Source organism: Corvus cornix, chromosome 3 (assembly GCF_000738735.6).
Source record: "Corvus cornix cornix isolate S_Up_H32 chromosome 3, ASM73873v5, whole genome shotgun sequence".
Lineage (NCBI taxonomy): Eukaryota > Metazoa > Chordata > Aves > Passeriformes > Corvidae > Corvus > Corvus cornix.
The window spans coordinates 81,686,996-81,709,498 of NC_047056.1; the positions used below are offsets into that span (position 1 = coordinate 81,686,996).

The 22,503-nt window shown below is 35.2% G+C and overlaps 1 protein-coding gene across 2 annotated transcripts in view; it reads right to left on the reverse strand.

Annotated features, from left to right (window-relative positions):
• Positions 1-1,807: 1,807 nt before the first annotated feature.
• BCKDHB (branched chain keto acid dehydrogenase E1 subunit beta) overlaps positions 1,808-22,503 on the reverse strand; it is a 116,328-nt gene continuing 95,632 nt past the window's right edge. For both annotated transcript variants that reach the window (XM_039569180.1, XM_039569179.1), the window contains 2 exons: positions 7,259-7,411; positions 1,808-2,243 (listed from right to left, as the gene is read on the reverse strand). In XM_039569180.1, coding sequence (XP_039425114.1) covers positions 7,271-7,411 — 141 coding nt within the window. In that variant the 3' untranslated portion in view covers positions 1,808-2,243; positions 7,259-7,270. The remainder of the gene's footprint in view (positions 2,244-7,258; positions 7,412-22,503) is intronic.

Here is a 22,503-nt window from a genome sequence, read left to right on the forward strand (position 1 = left end):
TGGAAAAGACCTCTAAGATCATCCGAGTTCAACCATTAACCTGGCACTACCAAGTGCACCACTAAACCATGTCCCTAATGTCAAATCTACACATCTTTTACAAACCTCCAGGGATGGTGACTCCCCTACTTCCCTGGGCAGCCTGTTCCAATACTTGACAACCCCTTTGGTGAAGATCTCAGGACCCAACACTCAGCTTTGTACCGTAAGTATTTCCCACAATCAGTGTTAAATGAGCATGACTAGATAGATTACTAATTTTCTGGACTATCAGCAGGAGTAGTGACACGGTTTTTCCCTTAGGAGTTACTTAGAGTGAAATAATCATTGCTCAGGTTAAATCTGAGAATATCTAATTAAGAGACCTAAGTAGTTAAAAACCAGAAAATATGACTTGTCTTTGGATTTTATTATTAAGAAACTTAATAAGAAACAGTTATTTGTATGTACCAGCATACATCTTCCTGTCCAATTTAGCACTGTAAGTCATTTTTCCATAACACACACTTGAAACAGCCTCCATCCTTGAGCACAGGTTATGTGAGTGAATACTGCCATCTAGGCAGGCTTTTGGGAGCAGCACCGATTTTAGAACATCATCCATCTCTGCCAGGGAAAAATACTCTATTACCCAAAACAGAGGAGAAAGGAACAATTTTTTATACTATTAAAACTGATACAACACCAGTCACCGAAAATACAAAACCTGCCCCTCAACCAGATTGTAGCAGTCCACATTAAGAGCAAATATTTTCTACATGTTTATTAAGAAACATATTATTCCAATTTTCAATACAAGCAACTTGAACTTAAGCTTTGCACTAAATTAGAAACCATTTTATCTATGAAAACTGCAAATACAAAGTACATTTTATTAAGGCTATTAATTACCAAAGTACATTTTACTAAGGCAGTACTGTAATTGCATCTATTTTATATGCTTTGGAATACAGTAACAGTACATTTTTAGGAGACAGTTACTAAAATATCTGTTGATGTTCTACAAAGACAGAAATAATTTTTAAAACCAGTTTTCTTCATATGACCAAAATAGCTTCCATCCAGCGCAAAAAAATATAAAATATGTAATGCATCTATCTTATTTCAAACAATTAACAAGTTCTATACATCACATTTACAGGAGACTTACAAGATTTGACAACAACCTCATTTTGATCGGACACATTAAGAACTACCTTCATTATCAGTTGTGGGATTCTTTAGGGAATGCACAAACTATGAACACAGAATCTTACACAAAATGGTAGGACCTGAAAAGATAACAATTTAGCACTTTCCATAGATCCACTGATATTCACAGTGAAGTTATCCTCCTCAGCTTCCTCCCTGGTGTGTTTCAGCTGTCACTTTGAGGATTGTCCTGAGCAGGTTTGTGTACAAAGGTATTCTTCTTTCTCTCAGAAAGACCCCCCTGAATAATCACAGAAATGTGATTATCTGGCATCCATCTCCTCAACCCCCCCACTCCTTCCCCCATATGAAAAGAAGCAATGCAGCATGAGACTGATTTGTGCCGAGAAAAGCAGGCAAAAAGATGAGGAACTGCTTTTTGCATAACTGCTTAGTAGCAGACGCATTCCATTTCTAAAGGGAAGGATATCACAGGAAAGATGTACCAATTAAGCCTCTCACTTATAGTAACAAAGCAAAAAAACGCCTCCTCCCTTCTCAAGAAAAATGGACTTCCTTTTGCAGAAAATGAAATCAGTATTGGGCACTATTTTGCATGAAGCCATTCAAGTGAAACACTAATGCCACCAGTTAAAGCAGGTCTCTATCACACAAGTTGGTCTGGCTGTCTAAGGTTTATTTTGTTGAAAATACAGTCACATTCAAATAACTTCTTTGGGCTTTTCCAAAACAATAGAAAAACTAAGAGACAACATGAGCATAATATGTTTTATTGAATAAAATTCTGCTTCTAATATATACACAGCAAAGTCTAGATGTAACTCAGTGAAGCATGGCAATGTGCAATATTCATACAACATCTGGAATATTTTTAAATACATCTGAAACTACTTACTGTAACAATCACCTGCCCATCACTGATTTCATACTTAAGGAAAATTTGAACTTGCTGAACAACAGCCAAGATGAATATTAAGGATAGCTGAGTTAAAAGAAAAGTCTGCTATGTAAATTCCAAACCCAAAAGATCTGATTAAAGCGTCAAGAGTTTTGAAGGCAGCTTCTGTATTTCCCTGTTGTTCTTCTCTTCTCTGCAGAAAAAGATGACAAAATAAATTAAAAATCTGAACACCAAAACTAATATCTGCACATTAAACAGACAGCACACTCCAGGGTAACCTTATTTCTTAAATTCATAATGTTTTAACTTCAAGATGTATGAACTAAAACAAATTACCACCAATTACTTGCTCATTTTGTATCAAATACTATATTACATCTTTAAAGCTGCCAGGGTAGACACACAGAAAATAGAAATGCTGCAAATGATACCTAGAGTCAACACACCACTAATTGTTGCCATTTACGCAAAAAAATTTTTGATGAACTATCTTCCCTCCTACTCTAGAATGTTAAGCAAATGTTTTGTATTTTTTCTACTAGATATACTATCATTCTAGTATTACAGAGAAGAGGGGTCTTGTAAAGAAACTACAGTCAACACCTTTCCTGTTTAGAGGGATTTTTTTTAAAGATAATTTCATTATTGATCTTGCATGAATTCTCAGCAAGATCTGAATCCAAGTGTAGACTTGCAGCAGCCATACTAACAGCATAACTCATTGCTCTAGTAGAGTGGTATCTTATATGTGGGCTACTCACTGGTTGTAAATAAGACATGATTCACTGGCCACTTGCATGATTTTAGTCATCCAGCAGGAAAAGATTATAAACCAGGAATGTTGTGTCCTACTCAAGCCTCTGGAGGTTGTTTGTTCTAGTGGGTTACAGTGAGCACATTATTAAGCAGGCAGTCTAGCCTGCCACATTTGTGATTTATGTCTTGAAAAAAACTGGTTGTTAGTCTCAGGTTAAAAAGATCTTGCACGGTCTCTCATATCTTACTTACCAAACAGGGAGAGGAATTACAGTTTTCCTGTGCTCAAGTTAACCTGTATGAAGCCGTGCCAAATAGCCAGGAGTGCAAGGAAGACACAATTACTAACTAAAGTACCTACCAGGTCCCTTCCTGTTTCTCAGCACAACCAATTCCAAATGCATGCTTGGAAAGAAAAATAAGCTTTAATCAACCCCTCAAGATCCCCTAACATCACCAAACCTTTAAGCACCAAGATTAAACCTCTCACAAAATAGTTCCACAATGAAGTTCAGTGTGATAACTTTGCATTTTTAGAGACTAAGTTTGTAACAGTAGCAATGGCTCTCCATAAACACACACACTCACACAGAGGTAAACTGTAACCTAGCAAGGAACAGCTTTAAAATTCAGAATTTGAAAGAAAACCAAATAAGCAAATGTGGTAGTAAAAGTTGCAAAAGATAACAGAAAAGCACTTAACTATATCCCACTTCTATGCTACAGTCAGCCCTCAACGTATTTGTGAATAAGAGTATATTTTATAAAATTTTCTTTGGTTTTCTTTGTTTTCTTTGGTTTCGTGGCTATCTTCTGTTTCTTCTTTTAGGGTTTTTTTCCCCTCCCAAAACAAACAGCCAGACACTGTTCCATTTACCCAGGAAATGTATATCCATCCTAATCTCACTGCTTTTTTTATCTTTATCTGTTTTCCAACTACAGAGAGTTATCTGGAACACAGCTGCCTACCTGGAAGCTATTTCTCTTATAGCTAACATGGCTAAAAATTTTAATAACTGAGAAGCTGCTGAAAGATTAAGACTTTGCTCTTGCCTGTCTCATTGGTGAGGTATACAGGACACATTAACAAACACTGTCTTTGAGCAGGAAATCCATCTGTACTGACAATCTCAAGATAAGCAACTACCTGTGTGTGAGATGCTGTCAACACAGGTTGAATAAAACTAAATGTACATTAAGATAATATTGCTAAGCTTTAGAAATTATTAACCACAGCATCCATGCTTTTTTTACTCTTCCAGTTCTCTCTCCCATGTCCCACTGGGGGGAAATGAGAGTGGCTGTGTGCGGCTGAGTTGCCAGCTGGGGTTAAACCACGACACCAGCTTGACCATTTCTGTAACTCAAAAGCCAACCCTACATCCCTCTTCACTACGGGGAACTCCTACCTCCTCCGTCTCTCCAGCAGTAGGACAAGAAGGGCCCCAACTTCTCTAACACCCAGAAGGACTGACTGTGCTCAAATCCACATGAACTGTAAACCACTTCTTAGAACTACACATGAGATGATTTGGAACACATAACCTCATCACTCCGTACCAATGGCAAGTAATAATTGTTACAACGAGTACAAAAAGAAGCAAATGTAAAGCAATCCTTACATTTCTCAGAAACAAAAGCGGGCTACCTTACAGGCCAACTCTGTGGAGTTGACAGGAGAATGGAGATCTATTGCAACTGACTGCAGCTGCAATATATAAGTACTGCAACTCAAGTATGTAAGACCAATGTGTAGCACACAGAAAAATAAGGGAATACTCCCCTGAAATGTGCCTTACAAGGCACATTAATGTTCTCTCGTAGAAAAACACAGAAAAACTTTGAGCAGCTTATTTTGTGACACTAATATCTAGTCACACCAACTGAAAGATGTGGTGCCATGGGCCCAAACATCTGGACGTTTTGTTAGACAAAGCAGAAAGCAGAGTTTTCTGTGTCTTGACACTGTTTTTCAGACAAGCCCTAACAAACCTGCTCCTTGACATGCTAAATCCACATTTTCAGCTGACCAATAACTTCCTCTGATATTTGTGTGTGTTCCAGACCACAAGAGAAATATAAATGCAGATGACTTTTCCATGTTTTAGACCAGGTTTAGTGTGGACTTCCAGTGTGGAAACCAGATTATGCACAAATTCGATGCAATCTCAGAACCCATTTTTTCAGCTTGTATCTCCCTCAGTTTACCATCCTCTAGAGGAACAGAGGGTTAACTAAGTCTGAACCACCAAATGTCCTCAGTTTGTATCCCTTTTCTTACAGAGGTAACAATATTTGGTCCTTTGGTTTCCTTTGAAAAGTAACAGATTAGAAGGTACCTAGCATGACCCAGTAACTTGCCTCAAGGAACAGACACAACCAAGTCATTCTCTTTAGGAAAGATTCTATGATTTTGTTACAGAGGTGCCAAACAAAAAAAGAAAATAAGTCTTTAATGAGTTTACTTCAACCCAGATAAAAGAAAACTGTAATAAAAAAGAGAGCACTGACTATATACCCTACAAAAAAAGAAAACAGGTCAGAAAACAGCTTTAGTTTTAATTCCAAGGAAATGAGGTGCATTAAGAACTGCATCACCAGCCAGTCAAGGGAGGGAATTGTCCCGCTCTGCCTGGACTGGTGAGGCCTTGTCTTGAGTGCTGGGGGCAGTTTTGGGCACCACAGTGTAAGAAAGACATTAAACTATTAGAGAGTGTCCAAAGGACGGCAAAAAAGATGGTGAAGGGCCTTGAGGGGAAGCGTATGAGGAGTGGCTGAGGGCACTCGGTCTGTTCAGCCTGGAGGAGACTGAGGGGAGACCTCACTGCAGTTACAACTTCCTCATGAGGGGAAGACGAGGGCCAGACCCTGATCTCCTCACTCTCATGATAAGGCAGGACTCAAGAAAACAGCATGAAGCTGAGTCAGGGGAGGCTTAGGTTGGATATCAGGGAAAGATTTTTCACCCAGAGGGTGGCTGGGCACTGGAACAGGCTCCTTAGAGAAGTGATCACTGCAGCAAGCCTGACAGAGTTCAAGAGGCATTTGGACAACACTCTCAGGCATATGATGTGATCCTTGGGTTGTCTTCCACAGGGCCAGGAGCTGGACTCAATGATCCTGACGGCTCCCTTCCAATTCAGCATATTCTATGATTCTATGAAATGCTCTGATATGTCAGTAACAAGTGATTTTTGAGCAAAGTAGAATTACATTGTATTTTGGAGACACTGCCTCACTGGTAGCAATCCCATGTCTCATAAAGGCGCTCCACTATCAGCTATTGAGGGAAACAGAGTGCCAAAAAGTCTCCTGAAAGTAACTATGCATATAAAGGAAATTAACACAATGGTATTGGCAACCTTCTATCCATGGCTCTAATATAAATTCACAGTTCAATGAAGAGGTAAAATGGACAGAAGATAGTGCCCCTAATATAGGGCCCACCTTGGCCCTCCCGTCTTTGGTGTCAACAGCTAAAAATCCCCTGCCTGCCCACAGAATCTCCCAGTTCCAAAGGAAAACAGGCCTGTTGTTTCCTTCTTTTCTTTTTATTTCCCACGTACAAGATCCATCAAGAGTGTATCTCAAAAACTAGGTTACTTTGTTCAATTAAAGGAAGCAGAGAATACATTGTGTTAACACATTTTCTAAACTGTTAAACTTTGGTCATTAAACACCAGAACTTCTCCCACAGCCATGCACAATCCTAAATCCTGGTCAGCCACCCTGCAGTCAAATGCCACTTAGTACAATATTATAATGAAACAAAAGATATTACAGACTGTGAAAAACAGACACAGAAATATATATTACTTCACAGTCTTGGTACTCTGCAAACAGAAATCTTCAAGCATGATCAAATTACACTGAACACCAAAAAGAAAGATTATTTTTAGAATTAATATATTGAATATTAGTACTTCAACAGGACTGTAAGACACTGCAGATGCTTCACGTATTTTCAATGATTTGTGTATGGTTACAATACAGAGCAAATATTCAGGGTAAATTGGGTGTTATTAGTACCTTGCAGGACTACAGGCCACCCTGAGGAGTGAAAAATTATAAAATTTAACACTGTGGTTTGCCTATGAAGTAACTCTTGAGTATTCTAATAGAGATGAAAATATATTCTCTGCATGAGTATTCCTTTCACCCTTCACTTTATACTCTTTTCACTTCTCAGGATTCAAGACATTTAATTTTCAGATTGATTAAGCAAGGTAATTAATTTTAAACACTGACTTCGATTGCAGTACTCAAAAATATTCAGATGCCTTTAAGACTGAAGGCCCAAAGCCATAAGAAGCAATTCTTATTATAAATAACTAAATAAACTAGTTGTAAATAAACTAAATAAATGAGTAGTACTATAGCCCCAAACCTCGCAGTCATCCTGTCAGAATCCTTACAGGTAATCTGTCAGTGTAAGATGCTATTTCTCACCTGTACTACTGCTCAGTAGTTAATCATTTTTCTAAGAGCATCGTAGCATTTCCATTTGTCTGGGATGTAGAAAGGCTCAAAGATGTGAGGGAAGGGAGTGTCATAGCCACATACTCTTGAAATAGGAGCTTCTAAATTCAAAAAGCATTCCTCCTGTTAACAGAAATACAGAATAAATGTTAGTGAGGACATTATTTTCAGGAGCCTTGCATCACAAATTGAAGTCAAATGACCTCTGCCAGACTCACAGTCCTGGAAACTCAAAACTTCTATTTATATCACTGAATAAGTAGTCATAACCAGAATAGTGCTTCCTTTTGTCCAAAGGTCCTTATTAAAATAACAACTTTTATTAATGTTATTTTCATTCTCTACATGTGTGCTGCATTAAATCATAGGCAGGTTATATTTAGTACATCTGCTGTACATCCAGACAACTGCTGCCAAGAAACAAATATTTTAGGAACAAAGGAGTAAGAGTCTTTTTCCTGTACCACTTTTAAACATATAGAAAAATTATATCATCGAAGAGTGCATATGGTTTTTTGGATACAAGAACATCATATTCAAACTTCTTTGAACTCTTAGATTATTAAGGCTCTGTCTAAGCATTAAGCAGCTATGACAATTAAGTGGATTTGCATATCTCCAACCTTTGAGTCAAATCCATGTTCTACCCAAAACCCCACAACTTGTGTTCTACTTGGAGATCAGATTTGGTAACAACTGTGAGAGTTTCATTACTTGACCTAAAATGGCACAAAATATTACACATACCACATTAATTTGAAAGTAACCTGTAAATATGTAGCACTACCAGCCTTAATAACCAAATAAATAGTGGAGTTTCAATGTTCTTACTCTCAAGCACCAGAATGATGGCATGGACCACAAAAATCTGCAAGAAGTAGATGTAGAAATAACAGCCAGACCAAACTGATGTTGATGCTAATTATCAGCTCCCTTTCTCCACATATTTTTAGCATAGGTATTTGCTTTCCAAAGCAGACAAATGAAGTGATAAAATGTGTCTCCTCCTGGTCTCTCCTTTATGGAGTGCAGCAACTGAGACATCCTGGCCAAGTTCCCCTGTACTTGGCTCAGCAAAATGGAAGATGAAGTATTATCTACTGGTCCTTTTCTGCCAGGCCCATGAGGAAAATAGTTAAAAAGCTATGCTTCTCTACAAAAGAGGATTAAGTATTTTCTCAGACTGATGAACTGTTCTGAATGCACGTTGCCTTGCAGTCCATGTCAGCCTAACTCTACTTACTGTGCTTTCTACACATCACAATATTTGGCAGTATAGAAGGTACTGGAAACACACAGAGATCACAACCTTTCACTCCAGCATTGTGAAGTGTTTTTTTCTGGACAATGAATGGAAGTAAAAAGTCCAAGAAGTTGTGTGATTGCACACAGTATCAATTACACTTAATAGTGAATTAATTAACTTAGAAAACTTCACAGTCTGAGTAGGTCTGAGGTAAAATATATATGCAAACAATACAAATATTTTTGAGATCCATTTCCAGGCACTCTTTTCTTTGTAAAGCAAAAGTTTCACATTAGTACAAAATCCTGGGAAGTAGAGTGTAATAAATCCTTTATATGTCCATGAGGTAGATCATGATGTCCTGCTCCAACCTGCTGGCAAGGGTAATTTTGATACTGAAGAGACCTTGATTCCCATGTTGTAACTGACCAGTAAGACAAGGCAATAGTTTTTGGACCATCCCAAAACTGACCGCCCAATCCACCTGTCAGGTTGCATTACACGAAAACAGGCAAGTACATTCTAGACCCACAGGTTCCCAGTCCTGCACTGCTGTTTTCAAGTACCCAACACAGACCACTATCTAGGAGACAGACCATTTAAACAAACTGATATCTTTCAAGGAAAGACCTTAGAAAAAAACTTTAAAGGTAAATGGTTTTGGAAGTAAAGTAGTAGGCATGGAATTTCTGATTCAGTATAAAGTGTTTTAGACTCAGTTTTGAAAATCTGTATGAAAAAGTCACTCATTTAGCAGGATATCCATGACTTCCAAAACTTGATTAAAGTAAAAAATTATTGTTTTGTTAGAAAAATAAGTGTTTACAAAAGCAACAGATATAGTTACTAGTTTAATATATCTAAGTTTTTCTCAATGTAAAAAAATCAAACAAAACATTAAATTGCTGTTCTTCTTGCTCTGCTTCCTAACTGCAGAGGCCAAATTCTAGCCTCAGTTATTCAATATGACCTTTGCCAATTTTCCTTCATTTGCCTGATTTTCACTTAAAGCTTCCTGGAAAATACATTATTATATTAGTATATAAAGGCATTATAATTGATCACATAATTCTATCTCAACATGTCATGCTTAATACACACTAAGATTTTTCAAAACAAGAGCACAGATCCCAGTAAAAATCTGTTCTTGAAATTCACAGCAATCAGTCAAAAGCATCACACACACAACACTTGAAAACAGTCACATGCCTTGATTTTTAGAATAGGAGCTAAAACCAAGGACTTGCTGGATGTTGCATAATTGTATGAGAAATGGATCCCCCAGTACTTGGAACAGTCAATGTATTTTCCCAGATTACAATATCCTAATATGCTAATACAGAAAACTTTCCAAGTTTATTTTACCTTTATTTAAAAGTATATTTTACTTTTATCAGAGATTCAGGTACACATTGCTAAATAAGGGTTCTGATTGAAAAACTCTTAGAAGTTTGAGTGAGAACTGCAGACATTTACAGAGAGATTCAGTTGTACAAAAACGATAAAATAAGAAAACAAGTCCATTATTGGACATTACTGAAAGAAAACATTACTCATCCATCTGGAATGTATGGAAAAATAAAGCAATCTCATCAGCCATTTGGAGGAAGTGCTTTTAGGCATCTGGACAAGAACAAAATAGTTAAAAGAGCTTTTTGCTCCAGCCCGTCCTTCTTCTGAAGGGAATCTCTACAATTCCACAGTCATAGTAAACAAACCTTCAAATGCAAACACTTTGGTAAGCACGATCAGGTAATTAAATGAGACTATTTATGCATAGCTAGCAAATCGGACAAATTCAAACTCAGTCTTTCCCCCTATTATAGTCTTTCTTTACTTCCATATTTTTTTGATCTATTTCATTTTTCCCCTCTAGCTGGCATGGATTAAAATCACTAAACAGGATTTTTTTTCTTTTTCTTTTTCTTTTTTTTTTTTTTTTAGTTTTCATTTCTACTGGTGTGTAGAATACTTACTAAGTGAGAAAGCTTTCCTTTAAAAATAAATTATTTCTGCAACATCCTCGGGGTCTCTCCCACACTATTTTTATTTTGCAGTAGTATATAAAGGTATTATAATTGATCACATTTTGCAGGACCCCAAAATATCAACAGCTCCTAAAATGTCAGATGACTACTATATGAGACCACTGATTTTACAACTCCTTTTTCAGTATAGGAATTTAATTTCTGAAGGATAATAAACAAAAAGTCTATATTAAAGACTAATAAAAAAACAAAGAGTTGGACAGAAATTTTGATACTTATTTTGGTATTATAGCTATTCTAATAAAAAGAAGACTAAACATAAAGTCCGTTACACAAGACAAACCGTAGAAACATTCTTCATGCAAGAGTACTCATATTTTTGCTGACAATAACTACAAAATTTAGACTCAGGAATTCATGTGACAGGTTGCAAAAGTTTAATTAAATTGTGGTCAGTTCTGCTGACTAGAACTCTGAATTTTGCCATCTCATTTACAGATTATAAAATTTTAAAAACCACATACATAATTGAAGAACTTTCAGAGGGAAAACTTATTGCATCAGTTTCACTTTCTATTCTGGATTTTTATTCAGATTTATTTATGTTGTTGCCATAAACTAAAATATGGGGTTTAAACAGTTAAGAAAATTTATTTCAGATCACTTTGTTGATGATTGTTACATGTATATTATCTATTACTTCCCCACATGGATTTGCAACTGTAAATTACCTATTGTAAAAATAAAATGAAACCTACTATAGGTTAATAATGAACACGACAATCTCATTTACAATAAAACATATTTTTTAACTCTTAGCTTAGATGGATTTTCAAAAGAAGCTTTCCAAAGAGGTTGTCAATCAAGCCCCATTTTAGAAAACATGGATTTCATGCAATAAAGCTGACACTAAATAAAGATTAAAGGTCTTTTTCTTTGGTTTCTGCTCAAAAATAATGTCTAATTTGAAAAATTTACTTGCAATAACAGAAAAGTCAAGCATCTGCAGTTTTCATATGATTCTCAATTATAGTACAGTACTTTCCTTTACAGCTGCAAGCACCAAATGCTACACATTTTAAACATAATTTGCTTTGACAACATATATATGTCACATTCCTAAGAACAGTCGCTTCTATGTGCTACATAAGTACTATACAATACACCCACAAGATATTTTCAAGTTGAGATATGTGTAAAGAGAGATATATATTTTCTTTCTTTTGAGGAACTTTTTTTTTTTCCAAAAGCTTAGCCATTCTTGTCTTAAAATATTTTTATAAATCTTTTCCTGATAGTTACAACAGTGACACAATTTTTCCTCAGAGACCTCTGCAGTTATATGTTGTAAACCTTTAACTCCTATCAAAGGTTTTTCGCCTTTCCAAATCACTTTAAGACTATCTATTTATAACTTAGCACAGACTAGTAATGATCCATTTTGTCACCAATTCTTTGAATTTATGTAATTAATACCTTGTCAAATACAGAAAAATAGTTCACTGCTAAAATTATTTATCTTACGATTGCAAAGAGAAATCATATTTTTACTTACAAAATACTTCTGTAATTATAAAATAAAGAAGAATTTGGGGGGGGGTGGAGAAGTCTGTTCTGTGGAATTCATTGCGTTGTTACCATTAAAAAGCAATTAATTGCAAATATTGTCTTTGCTGTAATAAATCACCTGAAACAGTACTTACAGAATAAGTCAAATTTACTATAGAAAAGGTAAAGTATTATAACATAAAATGAACAATTCATACACAGGCTTGAAGAATGCCTTCAAATTTCATTTCAGCCAGCTTCGAAAATGAATAGAACAATCTTTAATAACCCAATACATGACTGCTATGGTCTGCCAAATTTTCCCTATCAAGTTAACAACAGAACCACTCCAACAAACATACACAGCAAGAGCATTAACTTGAAGCTGTTGGAATTAGAGCCTTGGTCAGTGGCTTAATTGTCTTGGTGGCAGAACTGCACGAAGAAATCAGCACCACATTCCCAAGGTATTTACAATACAAAACAAAAAAAAACCCACTAACCAAACAAACCCAAAACTTTATTTATGTCAGATAGATTATCTTTTCAACAAGGAGGAAAATTAATAAAAAGTAATTTTTATTTCTTCACAACCTATCCTACATTTTATGCAAAAAGGCAAAGACTTTGTATAAAAACTTTACACCATTTAAACTGCCTCTGGTAGAATCTAGGAAATATAGTCAATTCAGAAGAACACAGACAGGAACTAAGTTCTTCCCAGTAAATGCATAATTTGCATTGTCTGTGGTATGAGCAGCCAGCACAGTTCTTCTCCATAAAATAAATGGCACAAGACAGATACACTCAACAGGATGTAGCATGAATTTTCAGGTTATGGAATAGGCTAATTTAAGTGAACAAACAAAATGTCTTTTGGCAAGTCAGGTTTTTGCTAATTAATTGCAATCCACTAGATGATCACTTCTCACCTTTATGCTACAAATACTAGAAATACTATTTTTCCTAGGCAATTACTGCTACATCACAGCTGAAACAATCTAAGGTCTTTCCTAAATTGCATATGCTATATGTTAGAAGTTGTTCTTCTGTACAGCAGCAAACCACCTTACAGCAAATTCACTACACGTTATGTTATTCTCTGGGATATTCCAAGTTTCCTGTGCACTTTCTTAAGTGGCAATTACAAACATTTGCACCAGGACCCACATATTTTCTAAAACCATGCCCAAAGCCCCAGAGCTAGAATGATTTCCCAGGCCCATGAGTATTTGAACTTGCTTTATTTAGCTGCTTGGCATTACTGACTCATCTGTTCAGTAAATGATCCTACAAACTGCTACATGTACGATAACATGGCTGAATAATCCAAGGGAAATCAATGGAGCTAAAGTGCCTGCATAAAATTATTCTTACGTGAAAATGTTTGCAGATCACAGGTCATTTTTCTGCATGAATGAGCAGTTGTGCTGCACAAAAAAACACTTGTTAAGCTTTTCAGTAAAGATTAACCTACTTCTAATTACTTCCTCCCTTTTATTAACAAAGTTAGAAATATGCTACCAGTATAATCAGACTTTATACTTTTCAATCATCATTTATCACCTACCATTCTAATTACTTATTTAAGTATTTTGTAAAAACATCTTCTGGTTAAGCATGACAAAAGTGACTGGAAGGATTTGCTGCTAAGAGTTTTAAGAGTCAGTGAGTGGTATTTTTATTTTTACAGCTGTTGAGGCAGCTGAGAGATTCTTGCAAAGACAGCCTTGTCAGTCTACATATCCGGCACAGTAAAATTCGCATAGAAGTACTTTGCTCAACACACACACACACTAATGAACTTCAAAGGAAATGCAATTTCAGCTGCTGTTACAAAACAATTTAAACCAGCACATTTCCCTTCTTATGTCAAAGCATTTGCATTTTGGGACAGCACAGTGAGAATGATGCTGTCACTGTGACTGTCACCAAATCCTTTTCCAGGGCAAACCCACAGCTTGGCCAGGCAGCCAGGGAGAGACAAGTACAAAGGAACTACCCTGTCCTCTCATGAAAAGGCTGGGACTTACCTAATATCTTTCTAGAAATTTTTACATGGTCACCTTTGCAAAACAGGCTCAGAGTAGATGGGATTATTAGATTACTTGACACAAAGATATAAGGAATTTTATAGTGCATTCTTTAAACCAAGATGTCATTTTACTTATAAATTTTATTTTATCAGAAGCTGCTTGATGGTTCAAGCCCTCAGGTAGAAGAATTTAGTGAAAGGCTTCAAGTGAATAATAAATATTCTCTCATATAAAGGCAAAATTAACAGTTAAGAAAGCTGACTGGTGAGAATACAGAGGTAATTTTTATTCTTCAGAAAAAGTGTAAAAAGTTGGAGAAAAATGTAATGAGGTTTTAACATAAAGGTTTATGCAAAAAAATACTCAGAAACATTAAATTAATTATATTGGAGACTGAGCTTTGGGGTACAGGCTAAAAAGCATGAAATAATTATTTTACCAAATTTCTTACAGTAATTAGATTTTCTTCTTTCCTAGAGAGGTGCAATTTTTTATAGTTTTGATCATTCTACACTTCATTTCCTAAATTACTATTCAAGCAGGGTACATTGATATTCCAGTGTAATGAAAAATTGCTAAAAAAAAATGAAAACAAGACGTCTAAGAAAGTAAGAAATTAATACTTCATTAATTTTTGCAGCTATAAATAGTCAATGCAACTCTGTTACAAGAGACCAAGAAATGGGCTGCAAATGAAACACTTTTATTTTAAAATGTTTAATAAGACCATAAATAGTTAGAATTACATCTCTTAATTTAAAAACTGGTCCAAAATTGAAGACATATTTCAGAGGCTATGAAATTTTGAGTTTCTTTTATGCCAGAACAAACAGTTCAAAATTATTGCCCTGATTTTGAAGAGTCAATGAAATGCATGTATAAAAACAAATGCGTGGGATCTGTGACATATCCAGCAATATTACACACAGAAACACAGATAACAGAATTAATTATTTTTACACAAGAGAGAAACATAACAGTAGATGTCAAATGTATATTTTAGGAGTCTCACTGAAGTTTTCACTGGATTAAGCCCAAGTATTTAACTTGGTCTATATTTTAGAACTGATTGTTTAGATAAATTTCATACTTAAAATGGTTATGTGAACTTTACTTTTATACTAAAGCATTTACACAATTTTAATTTTCACTCTACTAATGAACTTACTGCTTTAAAGTAAAAACTATAAATCTTTTACATAACCTAAACTGTCTTCCACCAATGTTATCAATTGTACAGTGAAATTTCTTAATGAAGAAACAAAGTAGAATACCTACACAGCTGCCTTAGTTACTGTGAAGCGCCTCTCATAATTTTCTTTTCAGTTTGTTAGCACTCAACATACAATTGCCATGAGTGAAATGTAAAAATACCTCCAAAAATAAAACTGCAATGCAGTTTAAACTGAGATTTTCTTTTCCCCCTGTGTCTACTAAACAGTATTTAAAAAAAAATGCTAACCTCATGTAAATATTTGAGAGAAATTCTCAGTTTATTCACTAACTAAAATTTTTGCAGATCTCAATCCATCAGGACTCTACAGGACTAGATATCTCTAAGAAATGGCATTCAATAGGATAATATATAAAACCACAATATCATAAATATAAAATAGAACTATAGTACAAATGGACATTGATTTACTATTTACAAGGATTGATTTTATGAAGCTAATTATTAAACAGCGATCCTACTTTACATCTGCCCTGAAAAAAAAAAACCCCACCAGTATTATATTAAGGCAGGATTGTTTGAGAATTAGTGTTCCCTATATCAGATTCTTTTTTTCAATATTTAGCATAATTCTTGAAGCACATTGGGCTTCTTATTTTATCCAGTATCCAGTACTGTAATTGTACAGCAGCATAAACTCTAGCCTCTTGCAATCACAGAGACTGTGATACATGACATGCAACAGGAAGCATAAAGGGAGAAACCAAAATGTAGAATTCTGTGAAAGTCTGAGCTTTTATTTAGGTCCATTTCCTTTGCTAGTGGCCAAACTCACCATTGCTTGAATCAGATTTCCTGTTACCTAAAGCCACTACTGATGTCAGAAGTCAGGGTTTAGGTGCACTGACACTGATGTTCTCTTCCAGCTGGACAACCACAAAATCAAAACATTTTTAAATAACAATTATCCAGTCATGGAATTTCCTGTACCCATCAGCCCATACATCTGATTTCCTCTTAATAAATGAGACCACCAGGCCATGCACAGCTAAAGTTGGGGCTTTTTCTCCAAACTTCTGAGAAAGTGTAAGAATACAACACTTGGCAAGGTCTCAGAACTGAAGTCGTGTCTCTGCCATCACAGAGGGCCCCAGTTTCTATCACAAATTGATCATATTTAACTGTATTGTACTCTACTGTGGTGATAATGCTGTAATGCGGTTATTGGCTTTTTTTATCCACACTCCTTCTCTATGACAGGTCATCTTGAAACTCTTTTTCTAATTTCAAGCTATTGATTTCAGATTCCTTCATATATGATTTTTCCCCAGTATTACTTTAGCAAACACTTTTCTGTTGGTTACCTTTGCTTATTTTTCCAGTAAATTTATAAACAGGACTTACATTCATTTAGTCTTCCTTTTGACAGTGGGAAGAAGGCAGGCACCATTAAGCTATTTTCATAGAGCAGGCTCTCCACAGCTTCTGATGACCCTAGAAGCTCCTGACTCACATCATTTGGTTTCAATACTTTTTTAAAAAAACTAGTTCACCATACCACTATTTTCTACAACAAAGTCAGTCCTTACTATTTCTACCATAAGGGCTTCTCCAAACTCACCTCTCTTTTTATCCAACTACATGACACACAATTGAGCCAAAGGTAACTGATAACACCAGCTTTTCCTCTTCTGCCCAACTAATTATTTATAAGCTTATGCTAAAAAAAAGTTAGTAGTTCCTAGCCATGTAGAAACTCTGCTTCTGAGACCCTCAGTATCAGGCAGGTTCATTATAGGATTCTAATTTTTACTATATCAATAATAGATGGACTTTGTGACTTAAAAATTCTGGGGTTTGTAACTAAGAAACTACAACAGTGTTAAGATCCAACCAAGTCTTAAAAAATGCTACTCTTTACAACTTGGTAATATTTTTGAGAGCCCACCATACTACAATCCCCAAATCAAATACCTTGCAGTTCTTGTACTGACAAGATTTTGTAAGGTCAGGATCTAATCTGTTAGGTTAGCCTGGCACAATCTACACTCACTGTATAAAGCCCAGCAAATTCACTGACAAATTAAGTTTTGAAAACATCAGGCTGACAACATTTTTATCAGAGCACAATAACAGAAGAAAATTAGTACTTCATGCTTTTAGGAGGGAATTCATAGCTATGAAGACAGAAAAACAATATTCACAAAAATCCAGATGGTACAGAAGTTATTATGGGGCTTTTCTCACTGTTTTTGGTGAGATTTTTCACTTGTCAGATGGTAGAAACACAGTCAACCAATCCTGCTAACAACTGTAAGAACAAAACCTGCAGACACTGCTGACATGGGTTCAGATTGCTAAAGAGCCAGTTTAAGTGTTTGACATTGTACTTTTTCTTGATCAAGACAAGAAACATGCTCTCAAATGTCTTCTTTTGTGGTTGACTTAAAAAAAGTCATGAAATAAAGTTCACATGTAACATTATTTCCATGGTTTGTATCTCTATGAATTCAAGGATACTCCAGAAATTATGGGGTTTGGTGGCTGCATAGTTTCCTATCCATTGTAAAATCAATATTTGAATGCTCTACAAAAATAGAGGTTTAAGCATCTTTCTCTGAACAGTATATAATTTTTTAAGGCATTTCCACTTATTTCAGTGATCACCACAAATTATATGGAGAAAGAAAAGCTTAGCTTGTAGTGGTTAATAAACAACTTCAGCCTAGAAGACCCAGTGACCAAACAAATCAATGGCTGAGATTTTCTGTAGCACAGTGACCACAGCAGGCTGAAATTCAAGTTGCTGCTTTGCAGTTTTTTTTATTGACTACAATGGTTTCCTTTATTCAAACATCTTTTGAAAGTCTTCTTAATTATTTGATATAACTTTTCTAAATTATAACAGCTGTTTTCAAGACTTCTTTCTTTCTTATTTCCCCCCAACTAAAGACTCACTTAGGGGTAAAACAGTCAGTTCTGTGTAATTCATTGGTTTGTTACCATTAAAAATCAAGTAATGCTATTTATGTTCTTGAAAGGGAGACAATTTTAGGAGACAATCAACAGAATCTCTAGTTCTCAGGCACTGCTAAAAAGTTTCAAATCTCTTCATAGGAAGATTTACTCTAAAATGAAATGCACCATCCTTTGATGATTTTAATCCTTATTGACTATAAACAAGGCTTGTACTGCATAGATTAGAGATGCAACTTTTAGATCACTCCCAACTGAGTAATTATGAAGAAAAACTCAAATCTATGCCACCTCATTGCAGTGTCCTTACATAGGTAGTTGCAGAGATGCGACAAATATTCACAATTAAATGGAGTTCTTGCAGAAGCTAGACCACTACAAAATCTGTAGTACCCCGTAAGAGTGTCCATCAAAAACAGTGAAAGAGACAATGATACTTGAAAAATTGATCCATATTTCCCTCTCTTTTCAGTCCTTATCCACTGTCAAAGGTGGTAAAATCTTTATGGACATAAAATACAGGACAACATATATTGTCAGTACACAGATGGTGAAATGCCTTCAGATCTTTCAAGTTTCTCAACTACCTGGAATTCAAAGTTGGTATAATATTCAGCTTTACATGTGAATGAAGACTGCAGGTAATCAAACATTAAAGAAAAAAAAGCCATTCATTAGGCGACTTCTGAAGTTGTTCCTATAATTTGGGTAAACCCGTTGGCTTCTCAAAACATTGAAATCCAGATATAATGTTACATACGGTATTTAGAACCAAATGTTTCCCCCCAGTAGCTCAAAACTCCATATGAAAATGGGCTAAGTTCAGATCTTCCTACTCAAAGTTAAATCAGAACTTCTAGCTTAAAGAACAGTAAAAGTTTCTTTATAACTTGTGTGAAGATGGTAACATCCACATTTATTCACATAATCCCATCATGCTTACTTATATAAGAAATCCTTTTCTTAGTATTCTGAATATAGACAGTGATTAAATACACAACAATTAGAGGATTTTGCCTCAGAGGAAAGTAGATTTCTCAATTTTAGTTTAACCAAGTAGGATTCCTCTCAAAGAAAAGTTGTTAAAATTGTTTTGGTAATGCAACATTGATGACAGAATTTGATTTTTGAGTAACAGTGGGTTGTCTCCTCTGTATTACTTACAGGTTCCTTGTGCATCTGAAACCTTCTCAATACATTTTGGAGATAAATTGCTTACCTGAGGCATTCTGAATAAATGGGAACAATTTTCTGACTCAACATATAGCAATATACGGTGTTATAACTCATATTTCAGAGACATTTTGTCTCACTTCTGCCCTTCAGGACTGAATAGAGCATAAGTCCATTAATATATTTATTAGCATATAATCACATTAATTCCATCAATATCAATATATATTGTGGTTGACTCAGATATAGGCATACACAGACTTGAACTTGACACCTACAATACTCAGAATATTCAATGTTAGCTTTTTATAATCAGTATTTCTTATTCTCAGCCAAACAGTATTCTTAATGTAAGCTGGTGGCCAGGCCAGCAAAAATCTGATGTTTGGAACATAATCCCCAAGTAAGATAGCTACAACAAGCAAATAAAAAATAAACAAACAACGAAGTCTAATTTTTTAAGTACTCAAATGAATAATAAATAGCCACAGAGAGGGGTAAAATTGGAAAGAGGGGCATTCACTTTGCAGCACCCCAAAAGTCACAGCAAAGAAGGGAGCCCAAGTATGGCACTTGTGCCCATGGCCAGGGTGCTGATCTCAGGGATGGCAGCTCTCACCTCCCGTGCCTCTCCACATAAGCACTTTATCCAATGGACGCGAATGCAATACAGAAAACAGTCCAGGGAAGAAACTCAAACTTTCAACCAAGAACACCAAGTCTGTCAGAAATTCCACCTGGAAAGACAGAACTACTGCTCCCTGAAAAACCTCCTGCTAAAACTGGCAAAATGATTTGACATTGGCATTTTCTGACAGTACAGTATTTTGACTAAAAAAACATGGTCGGTCTTAAAATAGAAGCGCTTTATCTTTTTTTTTGCTAAAGAATCAAAGTGTTGCATGTAATTAGCTTCCTGCTTGATTGAAACAACAGATTGGCAGGGACTAAATATTAGCAGCCCCAGTGGAATTGGTTATTCCTCCTCCAGGTCCTCAGCAACTTTCATCTGTCTTCTTTTTCTCCTATCATTAATATCTTGGATCTAGCCATGACTTGCAGACATATTCAAATATAGGAGTCTGAACATCTTTTATAGTTCATCTTGAAGAAAAATATTGAAACTATGTTAGGCAAAGGGACAGATACATCCTATTTCTACATGAATATTTAATAAATTAATTGCAATGCTTGTTTCTCTGTAATAACACCAGTCAATGCTAGCCACCCAAGGGGCCTTCCAGGTTTTAATTACCGAAACTCGGGCCTGCAGATAACTTTTTTTCTGTGGCAACACTGAACAGTATAAGTTTGACTGTATTTGAAGCAGCAGCCAATCTTAAAATACAATTCATCCATCTCAGCTGTCCAACAAAAGCATGGAGCTTTCACATTATAATGCAGGATTTAAGGAGTGGGGTTTTCTGCCTTTTTTTTTTTCCCCTTCAAGTTTTTGCAGGAACACCACGTGAGTTGTCTTTGGCCTCATCAACTGTTTCTTGTATGCTTTTTGGATATCACTGTTACCAGTATTTCTGCCTTCCTGATGGAACATCTTAGGTCTGAGGTTTCATGATTCAGAGCAATTGTATCATAAAAATTATATGTTAAAACAATTCATTTACACATATGTTTATACTGCTCCAAAGATTTTGTACACTGAGATCAGATTATAAAGCACTTGGAACTAAACTTGTGTTTCAACTTCAGCTAACAAACTATTCACATACAGTAAAATGTTTTAAATGAAGATGCCTGCACTTAATTTTAAAGTTTGTGTATTTTTACAAATTATATTATAAAATAATGTATTTTGCAATGAATTAATTACATTATTTGGCAAAAACACAAATGTAGCCTCATTAAGTTTCTATTGAATTACTTAAAACTGGCTTTGATTGTAAAACCTATGAACAGCTGTAGAAAGAATAATTTTTCCTTTAGTCATAAGTTATAAAAAAGAGTTAAAATGTAAAAAAGTTACACATACAGAGTTCCACATATCATAAAATAATTATCATATTTTTAAGGTATGGAAAACTAATTTTTAAGGTTTACAGTGTATCAATCAGTGGGTTTTTTAAATCAAAAAGTTATGAGTTTTTTGCTGAAGGATGATTACTAATATGCTCAACATTTTTCTGATCTTTAGAATTAAATGTAATAATTTGTTAAAAAGTAATAAATGATAAACATATTAATTTAGCACAGAAAGAAATTATTTAAAATGAAAGTTCTGTATTTAAGTACTGAATGTGTGTTCCATAATTCAGTGTTACATTTCATGCTATGAAATAGCATGAGAATGGCTTTCAGATTTTAAAGCTGTAGTGCTACTACAAACCAGAGCACATGGAAGCAATTAACTCAGATTGCAATCATCTTATGCTGTGTTTATAGAAAATTGAGCTTTAAAAATACTTCTTTAAAATTGTGATAATTTGCAAATATGCTTGGGGTATGCATCAAGAGAATTAGAGGTAATTTATTATTTTTTAGTATCAAAGTATGCAAAGAAATATACTGTATTACTGAGGTAATAATAAGCCCATACATTTTCTCTGGAATATATTTCATAATTGTTACTAATATTTATATAGATAAGCACACTAAATTCTTTCATTACTTCCACTAATCACCATTCTGAATTCTTTCTACAATGTAAACAAAATAACTGGCTCAGAATTGTCAAAAAAAATATAAGGTTGCATAGACATTAATGACTCCAGCCCTGTGAGTTGTGAAATGCTTTCCCATGTTTACTTAAAACTCTCAGATTTCAGTCAGAGGTGACAGCAATAAATAACCCAAAGGGTTAGGTCTGAATTTTTTGTGAAAGAAACAGTACAAAACATGCTAATGCACTAAACTCTCTTACTTCTTTTACTCCTCAAACATGTTACAGCCCACTAAACTGTGGACTAAAAGCAAGAAACATTTCATTTTTAAAACAACTCCTCAGTCTGGTTTTTGTGCCCTCATGCAAGGACTCCAGCTCAGTTCCCTGGGTATTTTGGCTGTACAGGAAGATAGGCCTCCATGCCACCAAATATTCACATTTCTGCAATATCTGG